This window comes from Sminthopsis crassicaudata, chromosome 4 (assembly GCF_048593235.1).
Source record: "Sminthopsis crassicaudata isolate SCR6 chromosome 4, ASM4859323v1, whole genome shotgun sequence".
NCBI classification, from domain to species: Eukaryota; Metazoa; Chordata; class Mammalia; order Dasyuromorphia; family Dasyuridae; genus Sminthopsis; species Sminthopsis crassicaudata.
This window is the reverse complement of record NC_133620.1, coordinates 30101298-30118853: the sequence shown is the minus strand read 5'-3', so window position 1 is coordinate 30118853 and position 17556 is coordinate 30101298. Positions and strand designations below refer to the sequence as shown.

At 52.6% G+C, this 17556-nt stretch overlaps 1 protein-coding gene across 7 annotated transcripts in view; it reads left to right on the top strand.

Moving 5' to 3' along the window:
* ST3GAL3 (ST3 beta-galactoside alpha-2,3-sialyltransferase 3) overlaps nt 1-17556 on the top strand; it is a 128428-nt gene that overhangs the window by 97030 nt on the left and 13842 nt on the right. For all 7 annotated transcript variants that reach the window (XM_074266157.1, XM_074266163.1, XM_074266160.1 and 4 more), the window contains 4 exons: nt 11602-11696; nt 12630-12693; nt 13339-13434; nt 13510-13696. In XM_074266157.1, coding sequence (XP_074122258.1) covers nt 11602-11696; nt 12630-12693; nt 13339-13434; nt 13510-13696 — 442 coding nt within the window. The remainder of the gene's footprint in view (nt 1-11601; nt 11697-12629; nt 12694-13338; nt 13435-13509; nt 13697-17556) is intronic.

The window sequence follows — 17556 nt, the reverse complement described above, 5'->3', positions numbered from 1 at the left end:
AAGATCGGGTATTCTCTCAGTGAATCCTTCTGAAAAAATTCCCAGATGCTCATGCTGGGTCTGTGAACTGGGTCCTGGGACCCCAGAGTGACAAGCTGGAAATGAGATGGAGAGGAGAAGCAGGAGCATCTCCTGAGGCCTAAGCAGAGCAGGTGCCGGGAGGGAACCTTGACCTGGCAGCTGCTAAGCTGGGCTACGCTTGGGCTCCGGGGACTCAGGGGCCCATTCCCTTCCCTGGCCGTCCCCTTCCACCTATGTTGTGGCCTTGGAGACTCTTTCCTCATGAAGACACACAATAGGGGGTTACAGGGAGTGTTGCAGGCTGGGAGGTGAGAAAAGCTGGAGGCTGGAGCCAGAGGCCATCCGAGGCTGTCAGTGACAGTCCTCCATGGGATGCTGCGGCAGATCCCAACCTGGGGAACATTGATTCCGGGTGCAGAGAATATTATTCTTCATGAAAGTCAGTTTGCTGTCGTTGTGTATCCGAGGAGCTTACTAAGATTAGGGGAATGTTTTATCATAAGAACACATCACCACTGACTTTCCAAAAATCCCAGGGCAAATTACTTTAAATTTCCATCTTAAAGAGAATGTCATGTGCAAACTGATAAACTGCAGACTCTGTTGCTTCCATTAGATAACTGGGCCTGGGAAAAAAAGATCCAGAGAATAACGAGGCTGAAATTATGCTAAGAAAATTCTTTGGCTCTGGAGAGGAGTGGGGAATGGATTCCAAGTATGATCTTGAAACTGAAACTCCCCCATCCTCCATGCACCAATCTGAGGTCCTCAGTGGGCCAAGGTCCGTGGCAAATGCTGAAAGGCTGGCCCTTGGGCGGGTGAAGGAGGGCAGTGAGGTACCAAGTCAAAAAGGGCAGCTTGTGGGGATCCTGGAGTGCCTGACCACGGAGTTTAAACTTAACCCAAAGAAGGGCAATAGTGAGGGAGTACCTGATTACTCAAGAGACGTTTGAGTCGCCAGACCCAGGCAGAGAACAAACTGGTGGTTTGGATCGCAGAGCCCCTACTTGTGATTTTTCAAAGAAATGGCAGACAGGAACCGAGCATACTGCCGGCCTGTAGGACAGATGGGCTAGGTTCCCCCAAAAAAGGGAAAGAATAGACTGCGTACTCTTAAGCCAGGGTTCTTGCCTTAGATTCCCAGGAGGGCTTTGGACTGGACTATTAAAGGCATGGCTTCTGAATACCTAAAAGGAGGTAGTGAGCCTGAGCACAGGCCTCCTCACCTCCCCGAAACAAGCCATTCCCTTTTTGGACAAGATCACTCAACTGAGACCTTAGGGGATGCTGGGATGTTGGCTAGTAGCTATATTACTATTACTATATTACTATTACTTAATATTCTTCTATCAAAGATGGAGGCAGAGCTAGGCAGGGGAACAGTTAGATGGGTTTTTAATTATTTTAACAGCCTGACCTAAAACATTAATGGTTAATTTGGCTAATTAGTAGTTAATTTCACCCTGGCATAGTCCCTGATAGAATGCCCCAGGGATCTGTGCTTGATTACACCCCTTGACCTTTTATTATTAATTTTATTAAGCATTGGTGACATGCTGATGAAATCTGTTGATAGTGCCGCCAGTCTGGGAGGACTGGCTAATACACCAGATGCCAAAGTCAAGATCTTAAAAACGATAACAGGTTTAAATATTGGGAAAGAAATGTAAAGTCCTATACTTGGGTTTAAACAACTTCACATAGGCCAAGGTGGGGAGGTGTCAGGTCATCTTTCAAAATTGGGGAGTTTAATGGACTGAAGGGTGGGACCTGGCGACCAAAATACTTTGTTTTGACAGCTTGGGATGAATCGAGGGAGACAGAAATAGGGAGATGGTCGGCCCTCTGCCTTCTGCCCTTTGCCCTCACCAGATCACACCCGTCAAAGGCTTAAGATCTTCACACAGCATTGTGACCCCAGCATAGTTCAGCTCTTTACAGCGTCCTCAGTAAGTGCTATTCCAGCCTTTGCTTGAGCCATGTCTTCCCTCCCCCTGCAGGATGGCTCACTCCGATGGGGACATTGAAGAGACTGAGTAGCACCGGTCAGAGGTCCTCCTAGAATTGCCCCTCGAGTGCACTCGCCACCAGAGGCCTCAGGGGTGGGCCTTGCTGGTCTTCAGACTGGGGTGTCTGACTTTGTTTCCAGAATGTCTTAGGTGGGCTCTTTGCCCCTGTCCTGAAGACAAGACAGGCTGGTTATGGACTCTGCCTCCCCTTGGCTTCCCAAACCGCATCCCTCCTGGTCACAGGGCCTTCCGCCATCCTCTCTGCCTCCTCAGGACACTGATCTGGGCTGTGGCCAAAGCTGGCCGCTCTGCTCCTGTCATTGTCTGACTAGGGCCAAGGACAGAGGGGTTGTCAGCTCTCCTCCCTGGCTCTGCAGTCCATCAACCTCTAGCAAAGAAGATGCCCAGCATGGAAGGGGCTATCCTATGGCGGTGGGCTCAGCTGTGTGTGGTGGGCAGAAGTGGGTTAACTGGGTCTGGATATCAGGAAGCACTATGGGGGGCTTTGACTGCCTTGGAAACCCTCTCCTCAGAGGTGGGTGCTCCCTTGTCAGGTATGTTGGGGTGACCGGCTGCTTGTGCAAGTCAGTGATAGTGGGGCGACCTCCGAGATTCCTCAGTTCTGTAAATTTCTCTCTCAAGTTAGGATGAGCCATGGAAGGCTGTGAGCAAGGGAGTGGCACGGTCACAGCCTAGCTGAGGAAGATGCTCAGTCTTCCTAAGTAATGATGAATTAGGAAGCTAGAGGTGCCTGAGCCTGAGGGTAGGAGGGAAAGCACAAGGCTTGGGAAGGAAGGAGGTAGATGGTGATTTCAGGGCAACCCAGAGAGCGGGGTGACCTGGAGAAGCCCAGCAGGGACTGGGGAAGGAGCTTGGGCTGGGGAATTTGAGGGGCAGGACTTAGCTTGTTCCCTGTTCCCAGGCTGCTGGCAAGGCAGGGGAGTGAGGGAGTGACCCTGAGCCGGAAGGAAGACAGGTGGGAAGGTGAGATGCCAACGGGTTATGCAAAGGCCTTGGCTGGGCAGGATCAGGACAAGGAAGTAGGATGAGAGCTTTGCTGGAAAGTTGCCCCGCATCCCCTTGGGGAGCAGAGCATGAGAAGGCCACAGGATCCCGAGGGCCAAGCCCTGACCTGGGCATCTGGACTGGGAGTGCCTCCAGGGGCTTTGGGTAGAGGAAGTTCAACAGGTAGGGTGCCCTGGCCAAAGGCCAGTGTGCCAATGTGTCACACCTCCAAATGGCTGAATGTGAGAGCTCTCTCCAGACCACCTAATGCTTGGGAAAAATCCACCCTAGTGTCTCTGGAGAAAGTGGCCAGAGACTGTTCCTTTGCATGATTCCATCTGATACTAGGACTCTGGTGGGACTGCTTGGAGACCTTGCGAAGGACCCTGCCTCTGGGATAATCCTCCCACAGAGTCTTCTCATTTCCGAGAGTGCTGCACACTTGACCCGTCCAAGGTGCACACAAGGTGTCTGAATAACTTTTGTTAAATTATTTTATATTTATTTCCTTAAATATTTCCAAATTATATGTAAAAAATTTTAACTATCATTTCAAAAAATTTTGAATTTTAAATTCTCTCCCTTCTGCCCTTTCCCCCTGCATGAGAAGGCAAGCAATTTGCCTGATTATACATGTGAGGTCATGCAAAACATATTTTCATATTAGCCATATTGTAAAAAAAAACACAAACAAAATAATACAGCAATAACAAAAAATATTTTAAAAATATACTTCAATCTCAATTTAGAGATCCTTTGGAACTGTCTTGAATCATTTTCTTGATCAGAGTAATTAAGTCTTCACAGTTGATCATCCTTACAATATTGCTATTATGTGTACAATGTTCTCCTAGTTCTACTCCTTTTTGTATCAGTTCATATAAGTCCTTCCAAGTTTTTCTGAGAGCATCCTGTTTGTCATTTCTTATACCACAATAGTATTTCATTATAATCATATTCCATAACTTGTTTGGACATTCCCCAATTGATGGGCCTCCCCTTAGTTTCCAATTCTTTGCCTCATCACAAAAAGAGCTAAATATTTTTATACAAACAGGTCCTTTTCCTTTTTCTCTGATAGATTTGAGATACAGAGCTGGTAGTGGTGTTGTAGGATCAAAGGACATGCACAAGTATAAAATCCTTTGTGTATAATTCCAAATTGTTTTCCAGAATGGTTGGGTCAATTCACAATTCCAACAACAACACCATAGTGTCCTCATTTTTCCATATCCTCTTCAGCATTTACCATTTTCCTTTTCTGTTATGTTAGCCAATCTAATAGGTGTCACGTGGTAATTCAAAGTTGTTTTAATTTGTATTTCTCTAATCAGTAATGAGTTAGGGAATTTTATGTGACTTTAAATAGCTTTGATTTCTTATAAAAAACTGTTCATATCTCTTGACTATCAACTGAGGAATAGCTATTATTTTTATAAATTTGTCTCAGTTCTCTCTTGTTTGAGAAATTGTCTTTATCAGAGAAACTTGACATAAATTCTTCCCTTTCTCCCCTAATTTTGGCTGCATTAATTTTGTTTGTGCAAAAGCTTTATAATTTCATGTAATCAATTTTTTTTACTTCCTGTCATCTCTTTTATTTCTTGTTTGACCATAAAATTTTCCCTAATCCATAAATCTGACATAATATATTCCATGTTCCCCTATTTTGTTTTTGGTATCACTTTTAAGTCAAGTTTTTATTTTGACTTCTTGTTGGCATATGGTATGAGATGTTGGTCAGTATCTAGCTTCTGCCAAACTGCTTTCTATTTTTCCCAACAATTTTTGTCATATAGTGATTTCTTGTCCCACAGTTTTGGATCTTTGGGTTTATGAAACACTAGATTATTTTGGTCTTTTACTACTACGTATTTTATACCTAATCAGTTCTACTGATCCACTACTTTATTTCTTAGTCAATACCAGATTGTTTTGATGATTATTGCTTTGGTTACACAGAGTTACAGTTTGAAGTCTGGTATTGCTAGTCTGCCTTCACATTTTTTTTTTTTTGCTTTGATTCCTTTGATATTCTTGACCTTCTGTTCTTCCAGATGAGTTTGTTATGATTTTTTCTAGCTCTGTAAATTATTTTTGGTAATGTTATTAGTATGGCACTGAATAAGTAAATTAGGTATAGACATAATTGTCATTTTTATTATATTGGCTCAATCTACCTATGTTCAGTTAATATTTCTCCAGTTGTTTAGAGCTGACTTTATTTGAGTGAAAACTTTTGTAATTTTATTCATATAGTTCCTAGATTTATCTTGCCAGGTGGACACTTTAGTGTTTTATGTTGTCCAAAGTTATTTTAAATGGAATTTCTCTTTCCATCTCTTGCTATTAGGCTTTGTTGGTAATATATAGAAATGCTGGTGATTTGTGTTGGGTGTATTTTATATCCTGCAACTTTGCTGAAGTTGTTAATTATTTCCACTAGTTTTTTAGCTGTTTCTCAATATTTTCTAAGAATACCATCATATTGTCTACAAAGAGTGATAGTTTTGTTTTCTTATTGTCTAGTCTAATTCCTTCAATTCATTTTTTCTTCTCTTATTGCTGTAGCTAACATTTCTAGAGCAATATTGAATAACAGTGATGATAATGGGCATCCTTTCTTCACCCTGGTCTTATTGGGAAGGCCTCTTGTTTATTTCCATTACAGATAATGCTTCCTGATGGTTTTGAATAGATTCTACTTATCATTTAAAGGAAAGCTCTATTTATTCCTATACTTCCAGTATTTTTACTAATTAATGAGTGCTATATTTTGCCAAAAACCTTTTCTACATCTTTTAGATAATCATGACTTCTGCTGTCTTTTTATTGATATGGTCAATTATGTTGATAGTTTTCTCAATATTGAATCAGCCCTGAATTTCTGGTACAATTCCTGCTTGATCATAGTGTGTGATATATTGTTATAATCTCCTTGCTAGTATTTCATTTAAATTTTTGGCATCAGTATTCATAGGAAAATTGGTCTATAGTTTTCTTTCTCCATTTTTGCTTTCCCTTGGTTTAGGTATCAGCACTATATTTCTGTCATAAAAAAAAATTTGGTAGGATTTCTTAGCTCTTTTTTCAAAGTTTCTGAGGTATTGGTCTTTAAATGTTTGTTTGGTAGACGTCGCTTGTGAATCCACCTGGTTCTAGGAGCTCATGATGGTTTGTTCAGTTTCTCCTTCCTTTTCTTTTACAACAAAGTCTTCAAGTCTGTCTGAGGGAGATGCCACTGGGCAGCAGGGGGCAGCCCTTGGTCCTGGGGAAGGGGGTGACAGAAGAGAGGCAGAGATCTCGGGTCCTTTGGGCCTCTCCGGAGGGCCCCAGGGCTGTGGTCCCCCTTTCTGACAAGGGCTGATGCCGACTCTGCTGACTAGAAATTTACCTGCACAGGAGCCGAGGCCTGGATGGGAAGGGAATCACATGAGGGCCCCGGGCAGGAGGGCCTGGAAATCAACAAGAGGGTGATGCTCCTGCTGGCACGTTGGCTCTGCCCAGCTGTCAGCGTGTGTTTCCTCATTTCCCCATTTGTGAGAGGCCCCAGGCCTCCAGAAGCCTGGGTGATGCAACTAGCGTGACACTGCCTGAGAAATTTCCACAAGATGCAAATGTACAGGGATTCATGCAAATGTCTTGGCCTCCTGGAATGCTCCCTCCGTGCAGGTGGAGCCCTGGGCACCATGACAAGGGAGCCTGGCAGCGGCACCCTGGCTACCCGGTGATCTCCCCAGAGATGATGCAAAGCTCCCAGGGGCCCCAGCCGGGAAGAGGGGGCCAGGAAAAGGAGCCAGATGGACTCAGAGATTCCCATACTAGTGCTGGAAAGGGCTTCAGCTATAGCACTTCAAGTGGGAATCTCCAGCCATCCCTTGAAGTCCTCCAGTGAGGGCACGCTCATTCCCTTCCCAGCTTCCCTTCCCACTCTGGGATGAATCTCATGCTTAGACCTTTCTAGCACAGATTTGCCTCCGGAAATTCCTCCACCATTGCTGGTTCTGCCCTTTAGAGCCAAAGAAGCTCTTCAGAATTGAAGCTATTTCTCTGCCTCTTTAACAGGTTCCCAAGGAATGTGACTTTGGAGACCCTTCTCTGTCCTGAGCTTGTTGTTCAGTTGCCCCCGCTTCTTCGTGACCTGCCCCTTCTGTCTTTTCAGTGTCCTTCTTCCAATACACGGTCCAGTGCAGTTTCTGAAGTTCCAACTGAGGCAGAGGCCTCTGGGAAGGTGACTTTCACTGCCAAAGTCCTGCAGCCTCAGGGACATGGAGGGCCCCAGCTCTGACCAGGCCCAATTAGTCAATCACTGAACACTTATTAAGTGTCTGATTACTCTGTGCCAGGCAACTCTGCCTTCCTGAAGCTCACTCGGGACCCAGGATAGATAGTTGGATGTCTGTGCAGAACAAAAAGACTCAGTGATCACAGTTTGTGAAGTAACCACGAAATAAAGATGCAGTTTGGGAGGAAAGCCATGAGCATATGGGCGAGGGCGGAATCCACTCAGAAGAAGGAAGGGAAGGATTCTAAATGGTGGGGAAGGAGAGCGTTCCAAGCCTGGAATGCGGGCCAGAGTGTATATCCTGCCTCTTTGAGATCTAAGTGTCCTGAAAAACTAGAGAGAGCAGACAGGAGGGGCCTGCAGGCAACAGTGGTAAACACCGCAGGGGACATGGGAAAACCATATTTGACACGTGAAGGATCACTGTAACTTTGAAGAAGGCGGTTTTAGTTGGGCAATGGACCAAAAACCAGATTGCAAAAAGTTGAGGAAGTTGGAACATCCGTGTAGACAGCTCTTCCAAGAGGGAAGAGGTATACAGATAGTAGTTTGAGGAGCGAGAGCATTATTTTAAAAATAGGCCAGACGGGGCAGTTTTCAGGCAGCACAGAGGGAACCGGGAGGTTAGGAGAGAGCAGGGAGAAGACTGGGGCCTTTGCCTGGTCCATGGCAGCCCCTCTCCTGTGGGGGTCTGAGCTGGGCTCAGCTTGTCAAGGCCTTGTTGCTTTTACAAGGCTTCGGGACGTCCTGCAGCCCGAGGGAGGGAGTGTCATGCTTTGGAGGCCAGAGCTCGTGCCAATGCTGAAAAGATGACTGGGCTGGAGGCCGAGAGTGGGCAGGGGGCTCAGGGCTTATTGATGAATCCTCCTGTCCCTGGGCTTTTTACACGTTTCTCCTTCCTCCGAGAAGCAAAGGAGCTGACATTGTCCCTGGTCTGCCCTGGGGACCTTCCTTGGCTGATGGTCCTGATCTCCCAGGCCCCGGCAATGACCAACCTCCGATGGTGGCTACCTGTGTGCTTTTAGCTGCCCAGAAGTCACTTAATCTCTACCTCAGTTTCCTTAACTGTAAAATGGGGGTGCTGACCCCTCCTTCCCAAGGTTGTTGTGAGGATCAAATGAGACAATATTTGCCACTTAGCAGAGTGCCTGGCACACAGCAGGTGCTATATAAATGATTATTCTCTTCCTTTCCTCCCTCTGCTTCTGATTCTCCAGACTTTGCCAACCTGCGCTGTCTCTTTCAGCTCCTGGTACTTGTTTCTTTCCATTAGAATTTAGGTTCCTTAAGGCCAGGGACTAGCTCTCTTGTCTCCTCAGTGCTTGGATTAGGGCTTGTATTTTCGCTCTTTTCTTTCTTTTTTTTTTTTTATTTAAACAGAAAATACAAAATGAAAAAAAAAAACAAAAACAAAATGAAACAAGAGAGAACAGCCTTGTCTGTTCTTTAAGCCAACAAACTCCGCTCCTTCATCTGATCTTTATGCAGTGCAATCTCAAAACCTGCCAGTGGGCTAAAGCCTGTAAAGTTCTTTGCAAGCCTTAACGTGGCCTCTCCCCGGGAGCATCTTCTCCGTGCCCATGGACGTGGATGCTCTCCTGGTTCTGCCGGGGCCGGGCCCTGGGCACAGACAGCAGGGGGGGAGGGGAAGGATGAAGTTCACCCTAGCAGAGCAGGCAGGTGGGGCAGCTGAGGGCCCAGCAGCCCGAATGGGCCAGGGACAGACTGTTTTGGCTTCTCATCTAGTGCTCGGAGCCGAGCCCCCTGCAAGGGACCTGCACTGTCCCTCTTCTATCTTCCCCTCTCTCAGGTTACCCACCCGAACAAAAACTACTCGATAGGATTGGAGTCCCACGGAGATGGCACCTTCCTGTCTGTTTCTACTTAAAGGAGGGGGAAGGGAGAAAAAAGCAGGGGGACTCGTGTAGACAGTGGGGGCAGGCTATGGCACCGTGATGATGACCCGGCCTGCAGGATGGGTCACCCTTCCATCATTGCCCAGGCCTAGCTGCTCTGGGCCCGTGGGGGTCCGGAGCCCCTCTAAGGCCCTCCTCCCTCGTGGCAGAGGGGCTGGCTCCATGAGATAGAGGAGGCAGTGGGAGGCACTGGGGTTCCCAGCGCTTCTCTCAGGAGCCCAGACTTGAGCCAGGGCCAGGCAGTGGGCACGTGAGGGCAGATTGGTGGCATGGAGAACTCAGGTTCACCTCATCTCGTGCCCGCTCTTGGCCCGTGTCCTCCTGCAGATCCAGCTGCAGGCACCCCCGGGCCTGGGGACATTGAGCATGAGCGCCAAGGGCCTGGCGCACCTGCCCTCCCAGACTGACCCTGTAAAGCCCTGGGCACGCCTGAACACCTGGTGTCCACAGGCTGAGGGCCCGATATCTGCACACACCCCCAGCCCCCTTAGGAAATGTGATCGCTGCCTCATTGTGCTCGGGATCCTGGTCCGGCCTTCCACCTGGGCTGGCTGGGGCTTGTCTGCCTCTGACTTCACAGCTGCTCTGCCCCACGCCCGCTCCTCCAGGGCCGAGAGCCGGGATCCGAGTCTTTCTCCCCTCTCCTCCACTGGGGGCGCTCATCAGGGTCCTGCCTCAGGGGGCCAAGCGAGGAAGCTGCCCTAAGTCTCTCTCCCTGGGGAGCTGCCCAGGCCAGGCCCGAGTCAGGCTTCCAGAGCCACCTCTGCCCTGGAGGTCTTCGGGTGGCCCTGGGCACCCTGACTTCCTTCTGCCCAGGAAGGCCTGCCCCTACCCCGAAGACCCAAGGAAATCCCAAAGAAGGGGATCTGGCCCCTGCCCGGGCCCTCCCCAGATCTGGAGCATGTGTGGGGAGCTGGGGGGGGTGGCACTTCCTGTACATTGGAGGGCAGCTGTTTGTTTCTTTCTCAGGGAAAAAAGCACAAAACACAAAAGCTTTCTGAGCAGACATGGACAAAGACTCAAAGCATGTAAAAACAGGAACCCCAAACTCAGGAAATTAATACTTGGGCATTAAAACCTGGAACATTTGGGGGAAGTTCTGAATAATCCCTTCGTCCCAGCTGTGCGCAATGACCCGCGCTGCCCACTCTCGCGCTGCCCCCTTTAGGAAGGGCAGCTTTGCCGCATAGAACATTCCTGCTGCATTTAGGGTCCCAGCATCTCTCCGAGTCTCACACCCGAGGCAGCCTCCAATGGGGGGGAGGCTCTTGTTCAGTCACCTGCGCTCAGCTGCGCGATCCAGCAAATGCTCGCTCTGTGCCATGCGGGAGCAGCCAGCGCGCCGTCCCCATCCCCATCCCCGGAGATCCCAGCCAGACCCCCATTCTCAGCCCGGGGGAGCAGGGACCCTGGCGGGGAAGGTGGGTCACCCGTTAGCAGCTGCCGAGCTCTCCCTGGGCCAGGCATCCTGCCCCTGCAAAGCCCAGCTCGGCTCCACGCGGCTTCTGGGGGAGCCAAGGGGGAGCTGTTCCGGGATCCTGCCTGTAGATTTGTCCCAGAGGCCATTGGGAGCAGCGGAAGGGTCACTGCAGTAAACCCCCCCCAAAGCAGCAGGGAAGGAGCTTTCAGAGTGAACAAGAACATTCCCATCAGGTCTCACAGGCAGTGAGGAGAAATACAGGGCCGGGGTCCAGGGACATCCTGCCTCTGGCACCGCCCAGCAGGAGGGCGTGCCTCAGTGGCCACATCTGTAGAATGGGGCTAATAGCACCTGCGTTCCTCCCATCAGGAGGCCCTGCTGTGACCGGACACGTGAAGTGCTCTGCAAGCTCTGTCCCCAGTGCTGCCTCGGGCAGGGGTGAGCTGCCCACTGCAGGGGCCAGGCACCTCTGAGGTGCCCACTGGCACTGGGTCCTGTGCCAGGGATGATGACCGCTGTAGAGAGCCACCCAGCAGAAAGGAGTGGGAGGGCTGCCCTATTTGGCACCGGACAGGGTGGCCATGGGCAGGCGGCCAGGCTCGCCTGCCGCCTTTCTCATCCCCTGAGCCGGCATCACACAGCATGGAGGGTGTTTCTACGTGGCAGGTCCTGCACCGTGTGAGAGTGCTTGCTTGGCCCTCCCTCCTCCCCGTCTTCCTCAGTTTTCCCATCTGTGAAATGAGAGGCCGGCTCAGCTCTCCGTTCTCTGAGGCCTCAGGCTGCCTGTCGGCTCCGCCCAGGGCCCGTCCTTTCCCTTTGCTGACCGTGCCTGGGTCGGCCTTTCCCCTTCCCGCCTGCTAGCATGTCCGAGAGAAGCTCCCGACCCGGGAGGAGAGGTCCGGGTCTCCCCGAGGGCTGACTGGGCTCCCTGGGCTCTTTCCCCAGATTCTCCAGGCCCGCCCCCATGTTCTTGGATGACTCCTTCCGCAAGTGGGCCCGCATCCGAGACTTCGTGCCACCCTTTGGAATCAAAGGTCAAGGTAGGACGGGGGCCAGGCCGGGCATCCAAGGGGGCAGCAGGTGGGCTCCTGCGCCCAGGCGCTGGTCCCGGGGAAGGGGGCCCCGCTGGGGATGAGAGGCCAGACCTCGGCCCAAGTGTCTGTTAGAGGCCCCGCCTTGTGGCAGCCCCGCGGGAGACAGAGGCCCCGGCCCGGGGAGCTCACCCTGCACCGTGGGAGGGGAGCCGGGCAGGGAGGCAGCCTTGCCTCATGGGAAACGGGGACATGGGCAGGGAGAGCATCGGAGGCTGTGAGAGCCTGCGCAGGGGCCCCCCACCCCGGGCACCTCATTGGAGCCTCCGTAGAGAGGGCCGGGACCAGAGGGCTGCAGGTTTTCCCACGCATGTCGTTAAACATGTGTCCCCCCGACACTTGTAGAAGCCCTGGAGGTCACTCACACACACGCCCTTTCATGGGCGAGCATAGTGTGTAAGCCCCGATCCCAGAGGTGGGGGGAGGGGCCGGGGAGCCATCCTGCCCACATGTGGAAGGAAGGCCCTGGCTCTGGCCTGCCCTTCAGCGGGGTACGGGCCCAGAGCTGCAGCCCAGAAGGGCCCAGGGAGGGCTGGGATGGTACCGGGAAGTGATCTGGGAGGAAGCCCGCAGTCCCGCCTCCACAGCCAGGACCAATGAGATACAGCCCTGCAGGCTGTGCTGACAGCTGGGACTGGGGCTGCCCCCTGGGGTGAGGCGGGTGAGAACTCACAGTGCCCCCCCCTCCCCCCCGGGCAGCCCCTCTCTGGGGATGATGCTGGCAGGGACATTAGGGCCCCCCCACATAAAGCAGAGTCCGGCCCCCAGCCTCAGACCCAGGGGCCCGCTCCCCAGGGACCTCAGCTGGAGTTACCTAGTGAAGCCTCCGGCCATCTTTCCCGGGTCAGACCGCCTTCTGAACCCGCCCTCTCGGTCCCACAGATAACCTGATCAAAGCCATCCTGTCAGCCACCAAAGAGTACCGCCTGACCCCCGCCCTGGACAGGTAAGGGCCCTCAGGAGTGTCAGAGAGAAGGCCCCCTCCCCTCAGCCTCCACTCCCTTCTGCCGCCTCCTTCCCTTGGTCACAGCTCTCAGGTGGGAAAGCACCCAGAAGCCCCTCAACCGACCCAAAGCCTCCCAAGGAGCTGCCTGGCCTCCCTAGCCCCTTCCCCTCATCCTCTGCTCTGCAGCAGCTCTATTTGTAGGACCCCCCCCCCCCGGCTCCTTGTTCCTGCCAGGGCTGCCCCTGCCTCTAAATCTCCATCACTCAGGGAGCCCCCTGTGCAGCCATGTCCCTCCCTACAGGTCGCCCCCTCATCCTCCCCTCTCTTTCCTCCTCCTCCCCCCCACTGCTCCCCCACTTTGGTCCCCCTCTCCCCCCACGCAGTGGGACAGACCCCGACCCTTAGAGCAGGGCCCTCGGAGCAGCCGGAGACGCCGCCTCCCGGCCCCAGGCTCCCCCCCAGGCACGGAGCTCTCGGGGCAGGGTGAGCCCCCGACTGGCTCTTCTGCTCCCTGGCGGACGGGAGCCCGAGTGACACCGGCACTAGGCCGGGCAGACAGGAGGCCTCGGGAAGCTTGGGAGGCCCCGCTGTCGCCTGCGTTCTGGGCCCATCCCAACCCGAGGGGCCTCTGCTGTTCCCCCCCAGCCTCAGCTGCCGCCGCTGCATCATCGTAGGGAATGGAGGCGTCCTCGCCAACAAGTCCTTGGGCGCGCGGATCGACGACTACGACATTGTGGTGAGGTGAGCGGGGGCCCGGCGGCAAAGGGGGGCGCAGGCGGCCGGGCTCGGGGACCAAGTCCTTCTCCACCTCGCCAGGCTGAACTCGGCTCCCGTGAAGGGCTTTGAGAAGGATGTTGGGGGCAAGACCACCCTGCGCATCACGTATCCCGAGGGGGCCATGCAGCGGCCGGAGGAGTACGAGAAGGACTCTCTCTTTGTCCTGGCCGGGTTCAAGTGGCAGGACTTCAAGTGGCTCAAGTACATCGTCTACAAGGAGAAAGTGGTGAGCCTGGCCCTCGTGCCCTCTGAGGTCCCTCTGCCCGGGGTGGGCTCATGCACGGGACGTCGGAGGCCTGGGACCGTGTGAGCTGTGGGAAATGACCCCGAGCCCTCCCTGCGTCAGGAGGCCGGCCGGCCCCGGGTGTTAGGGTGCCCCGAGGGAGGGGTTAGAGGAGCAACTCAAGTTGTCCAAGGGGGTGCGGCGAGGGAGCCTGGTCTCTGTGACTTATCACAGGGCTCTGTGGCTGGCGAGCTCTTGGCCGTTTCATACTCACAAAGACTTTGGAAAGTAGGCGCTATCCCATTTTACAGATGGGGTGACTGAGGGTCTCCCAGCTTGTAGGGGTCTGAGATAGGATCTGAACTCAGCTCTTGCCGGTGGGCCCCACCTTCCCCAGGGGGCCGTCCTGGCCTTGCACAAGCTTTTGCTGTGGAGGTCAGCCCCGTGAGGGCGGCCCGTCCTCCCTCCTTGTGGGCGATGGTGGAGGGTGAGAAGAAGCCCCAGTGATGCCCTTAGGGACCCCTCACCTTGGCCCTGCTCCCACCCAGGCTGGGGGTCCCTGCCTCTGTCTATTGCTGTGCCTTGTTCTGATGGGGCTTGTCATCCTGGAGGCGTGGCTGGGGACGGGGAGGCTGAGGCTGGCCGGCCCCCACCCTGCCGTCTTCCCGTTCCCACACTGCCCTGGGTCTCTGCCCAGCCTCCAGGACATTGTCTCTGCTCTGTGTCAGTTAAGTTTCCCAGGAAACGTCACCATGGGGGGCGAGGTGGGCATCTCTGCCCCTTGCCAAGGTGGGGCTGCTGCTTCCTGGGCTGCCAGCCCTCCTCCTCCTCACCTCCCTCCAGGCTTCTCATCCCGTGTGACCGCAGTTCTAATCAGCGCGAGCCCGCGGGCAGCGGCCTTGTCAGGACTCTCGTGGGCGAGAGAGAGAGGCTGCTCCCTGCTCCCCCAGATGCTCACACGAGCACCTGCCACCCACAGGGATGACTCACACTGACAGAAGGGACCGAGGAGCTTTCTCTCCCTCCCAACTGGAAGGAAGCCGGAGGAGCAGAGTCCTGGCAACCAGCAGCCCCCCCAAGCCTCTGTGCCAGGCCCTGGGCCTCCCAGCGACCTGCACATTCGGGCTTAGATTATTGTTGCTCACAGTCAGGGGCAAGGGCCCGGGCTCTCTGGCCAGTCAGTGTCTGAGGACTCCAGGACTGGCACTGTACCCGCTGCACTGCCCAGGGTGCCACAGAGTGCACAGAGGAGCCTAATGTGCCTGGAGTCAGGCGGCCGGAGGCTTTACTCTCAGCCAGAGGAGTCTGGCCCAGGAAGCCCCTGGAGCTCCCCGATCAGGCGGGGGTCAGGCCTGAACTTTAGGAAGGAAAGGACCAGTTGTGCAGAGGGAGGCTGGGAGAAGCTGGAGGCTGGGAGGCCAGTTAGGGAGCTACTGCGGCATCCAGGTGGGGGTGGGCAGGGAGGTGTGTGTGTGTGCGTGCATAGTGTGGAGAGGGCAGCGGCAAGGGTCGAGGCCTTGGTTGGGATGCCCAGGCTATCAGGTGGAGATGTCCGCTAGATGGTTTGTGATGTGGACTTCCTGGGGGTCAGGAAGGGTCAGCCCTAGACTGGGGAGACAGGATGGAGTCCTCAAGGATCAGCACCCATGGGAGCAGATGGGAGGGAGGAGAAGTCTCAGGCTAGGGATGTCAGGGGAGCCGCGTCACAAAGTCCAGGGAGGGATCAGGAGGGGGAAACGTTCATCAGATCCAGCAGTTAGGGGATGGCCGATGACTCTGGAGGGGGCAGTGTCTCCGAGGATGGGTCTGAGGCTGCGTGCGAGAGGCAGGGAGCGGGACCAGCTTCTTCTGGGAGTCTGGCTGAGAGGAAGGAGAGATGGGGGCAAGGGCTCCAAAGAGACAGCCAGGATGGAGCGGTGAGGAGCTGGAGGCTTACAATGGGACTCGGGTCTCTGGGAGCCACGGCCTCCTGGCCAGGGAGGGAGAATAGCTTGAAGGACTGAAAATACGCTTTGTTGGGGGTCTCGCACTAAGAAAAAGGCTTCCACTGGAAGGAGAAGATCGCTGGCGTCTCAGACGTAGCCCAGAGAGCAGCGAGGGTGCAACGAGGTGAATCACAGCAGCAGAGATGCCCAGAAACTTAAGGGCTCACCCCTGGGAAAGGAGCCACAGCCGGCCGTTGTGTCCGCATCCTGAGGCCCAAAGTACGAGGCCCAAAGTGCGACAAACAGGAAATCTTGAGGCCAGGAGGCAGATTTGATTTCCCAGTAGTTCCTGAGACTGAGGGGATGAGAAGTATTAACCTGGAGCACGCACTTTATGCACAGGAAACAGGATGGGCTTTTAATGCCTGGAGAGGGAGGACTTAAGAAATGCACTTATGGGAGGAGAACCAGGGACCAGAGGCAGAGAGTAGCCTGGACCGGTCAGTGGAAATAGAAGCAGTCGGCATCAGAGGAGACTAAACACCACCGGGCAGGAGGAGGAGACAGATGAATCAGTCGCATTCCGGCGCTGTGCTGGGCACTGGGGATACAGAGGAGGCAGAAGGCAGGTCCTGCTCTGGTGTCGAGCCGACAACCCCCTAGGGAGAGCCCCATGCAAGCCATGAAGGCCAGACAAGCTTAGGAGCGCCTGGCTTGGAGGAGGAAGCACTTCCTGTGGAAGGTGGCCTTGCAGGGGGAGCAGGAAGCAGAGACGAGGAGGCAGAGCATTCTGCACACAGGGGCAGCCAGAAAAAATGCCCGCAGTCAAAGGAGCCGCAAGGAGCCCCGCGTCATAGAACACAGCAGAGAAGAAGGTGTAAGAAGGCCAGAAAGAAAGGAAGAAGCCGCATTAGGGAGAGCAGAAGATTTTGTGTTTGATCTTGGGAGTGATGGGAGCCTCTGGGGCTTTTCTTTTTTTCAAACAGTATTTTATTTTTTCTAATTACTTGTAAAGATAGTTTTCAACATTTTTTGACATTATAGTTTATTTTTTCATTTTAAATAATAGCTTTTTATTTTTTAAATAGTTTTCAACATTCACCCTTGTAAAACCTTGTGTTCCAATTTTTTTCTCTCTTTCCTCTCCCCACCTTCTCGCCTAGACAACAAGTAATCCAATATATGTTAAGCCTGTGCAATTCTTCTATTCATATTTCCACAAATATCATGCTGCACAAGAAAAATTGGATCTAAAAGAAAAAAATGCAAGCAAACGACAACCAAAAACCATGAAAATGATATGTTGTGATCTACAATCAGTTCCCACAATCCTCTCTCTGGATGCAGATGGCTCTCTCCATCACAAGACCATTGGAATTGGAGTAAATTACCTCATTGTTTAAATTAAAAAAAAAAAAAAAAAAAAGCCACATCCATCAGAGTTGATCATCACATAATCTTGTTGCCGTGTACAATGATCTCCTGATTCTATTCACTTCCCTCAGCATCAGTTCCTGTAAGTCTCTCCAGGCCTTTCTGAAACCATCCTGCTAATTGTTTCTTATAGAACAATAACATTCCATAATATTCATATACCACAGTTTATTCAGCCATTCTCCAACTGATGGGCATCCACTTAGTTTCCAGTTTCTGGCCACTACAAAGACGGCTGCCACAAACATTTTGCACATGAGGGTCCTTTTCCCTCCTTTAAGATCGCATTGTAAGTAAAGACACTGCTGGATCAAAGGGTATACACAGTTTGATTCTCCAGAATGGCTGGATCTTTCACAATTCCACCAACAATGTATCAGTGTCCCAGTTTTCCCACATCCCCTCCAACATTCCATATTACCTTTCCCTGTCATTCTAGCCAATCTGACAGGTGTGTAGTGGTATCTCAGAGTGGTCTTAATTTGTATTTCTGATCAATGGTGA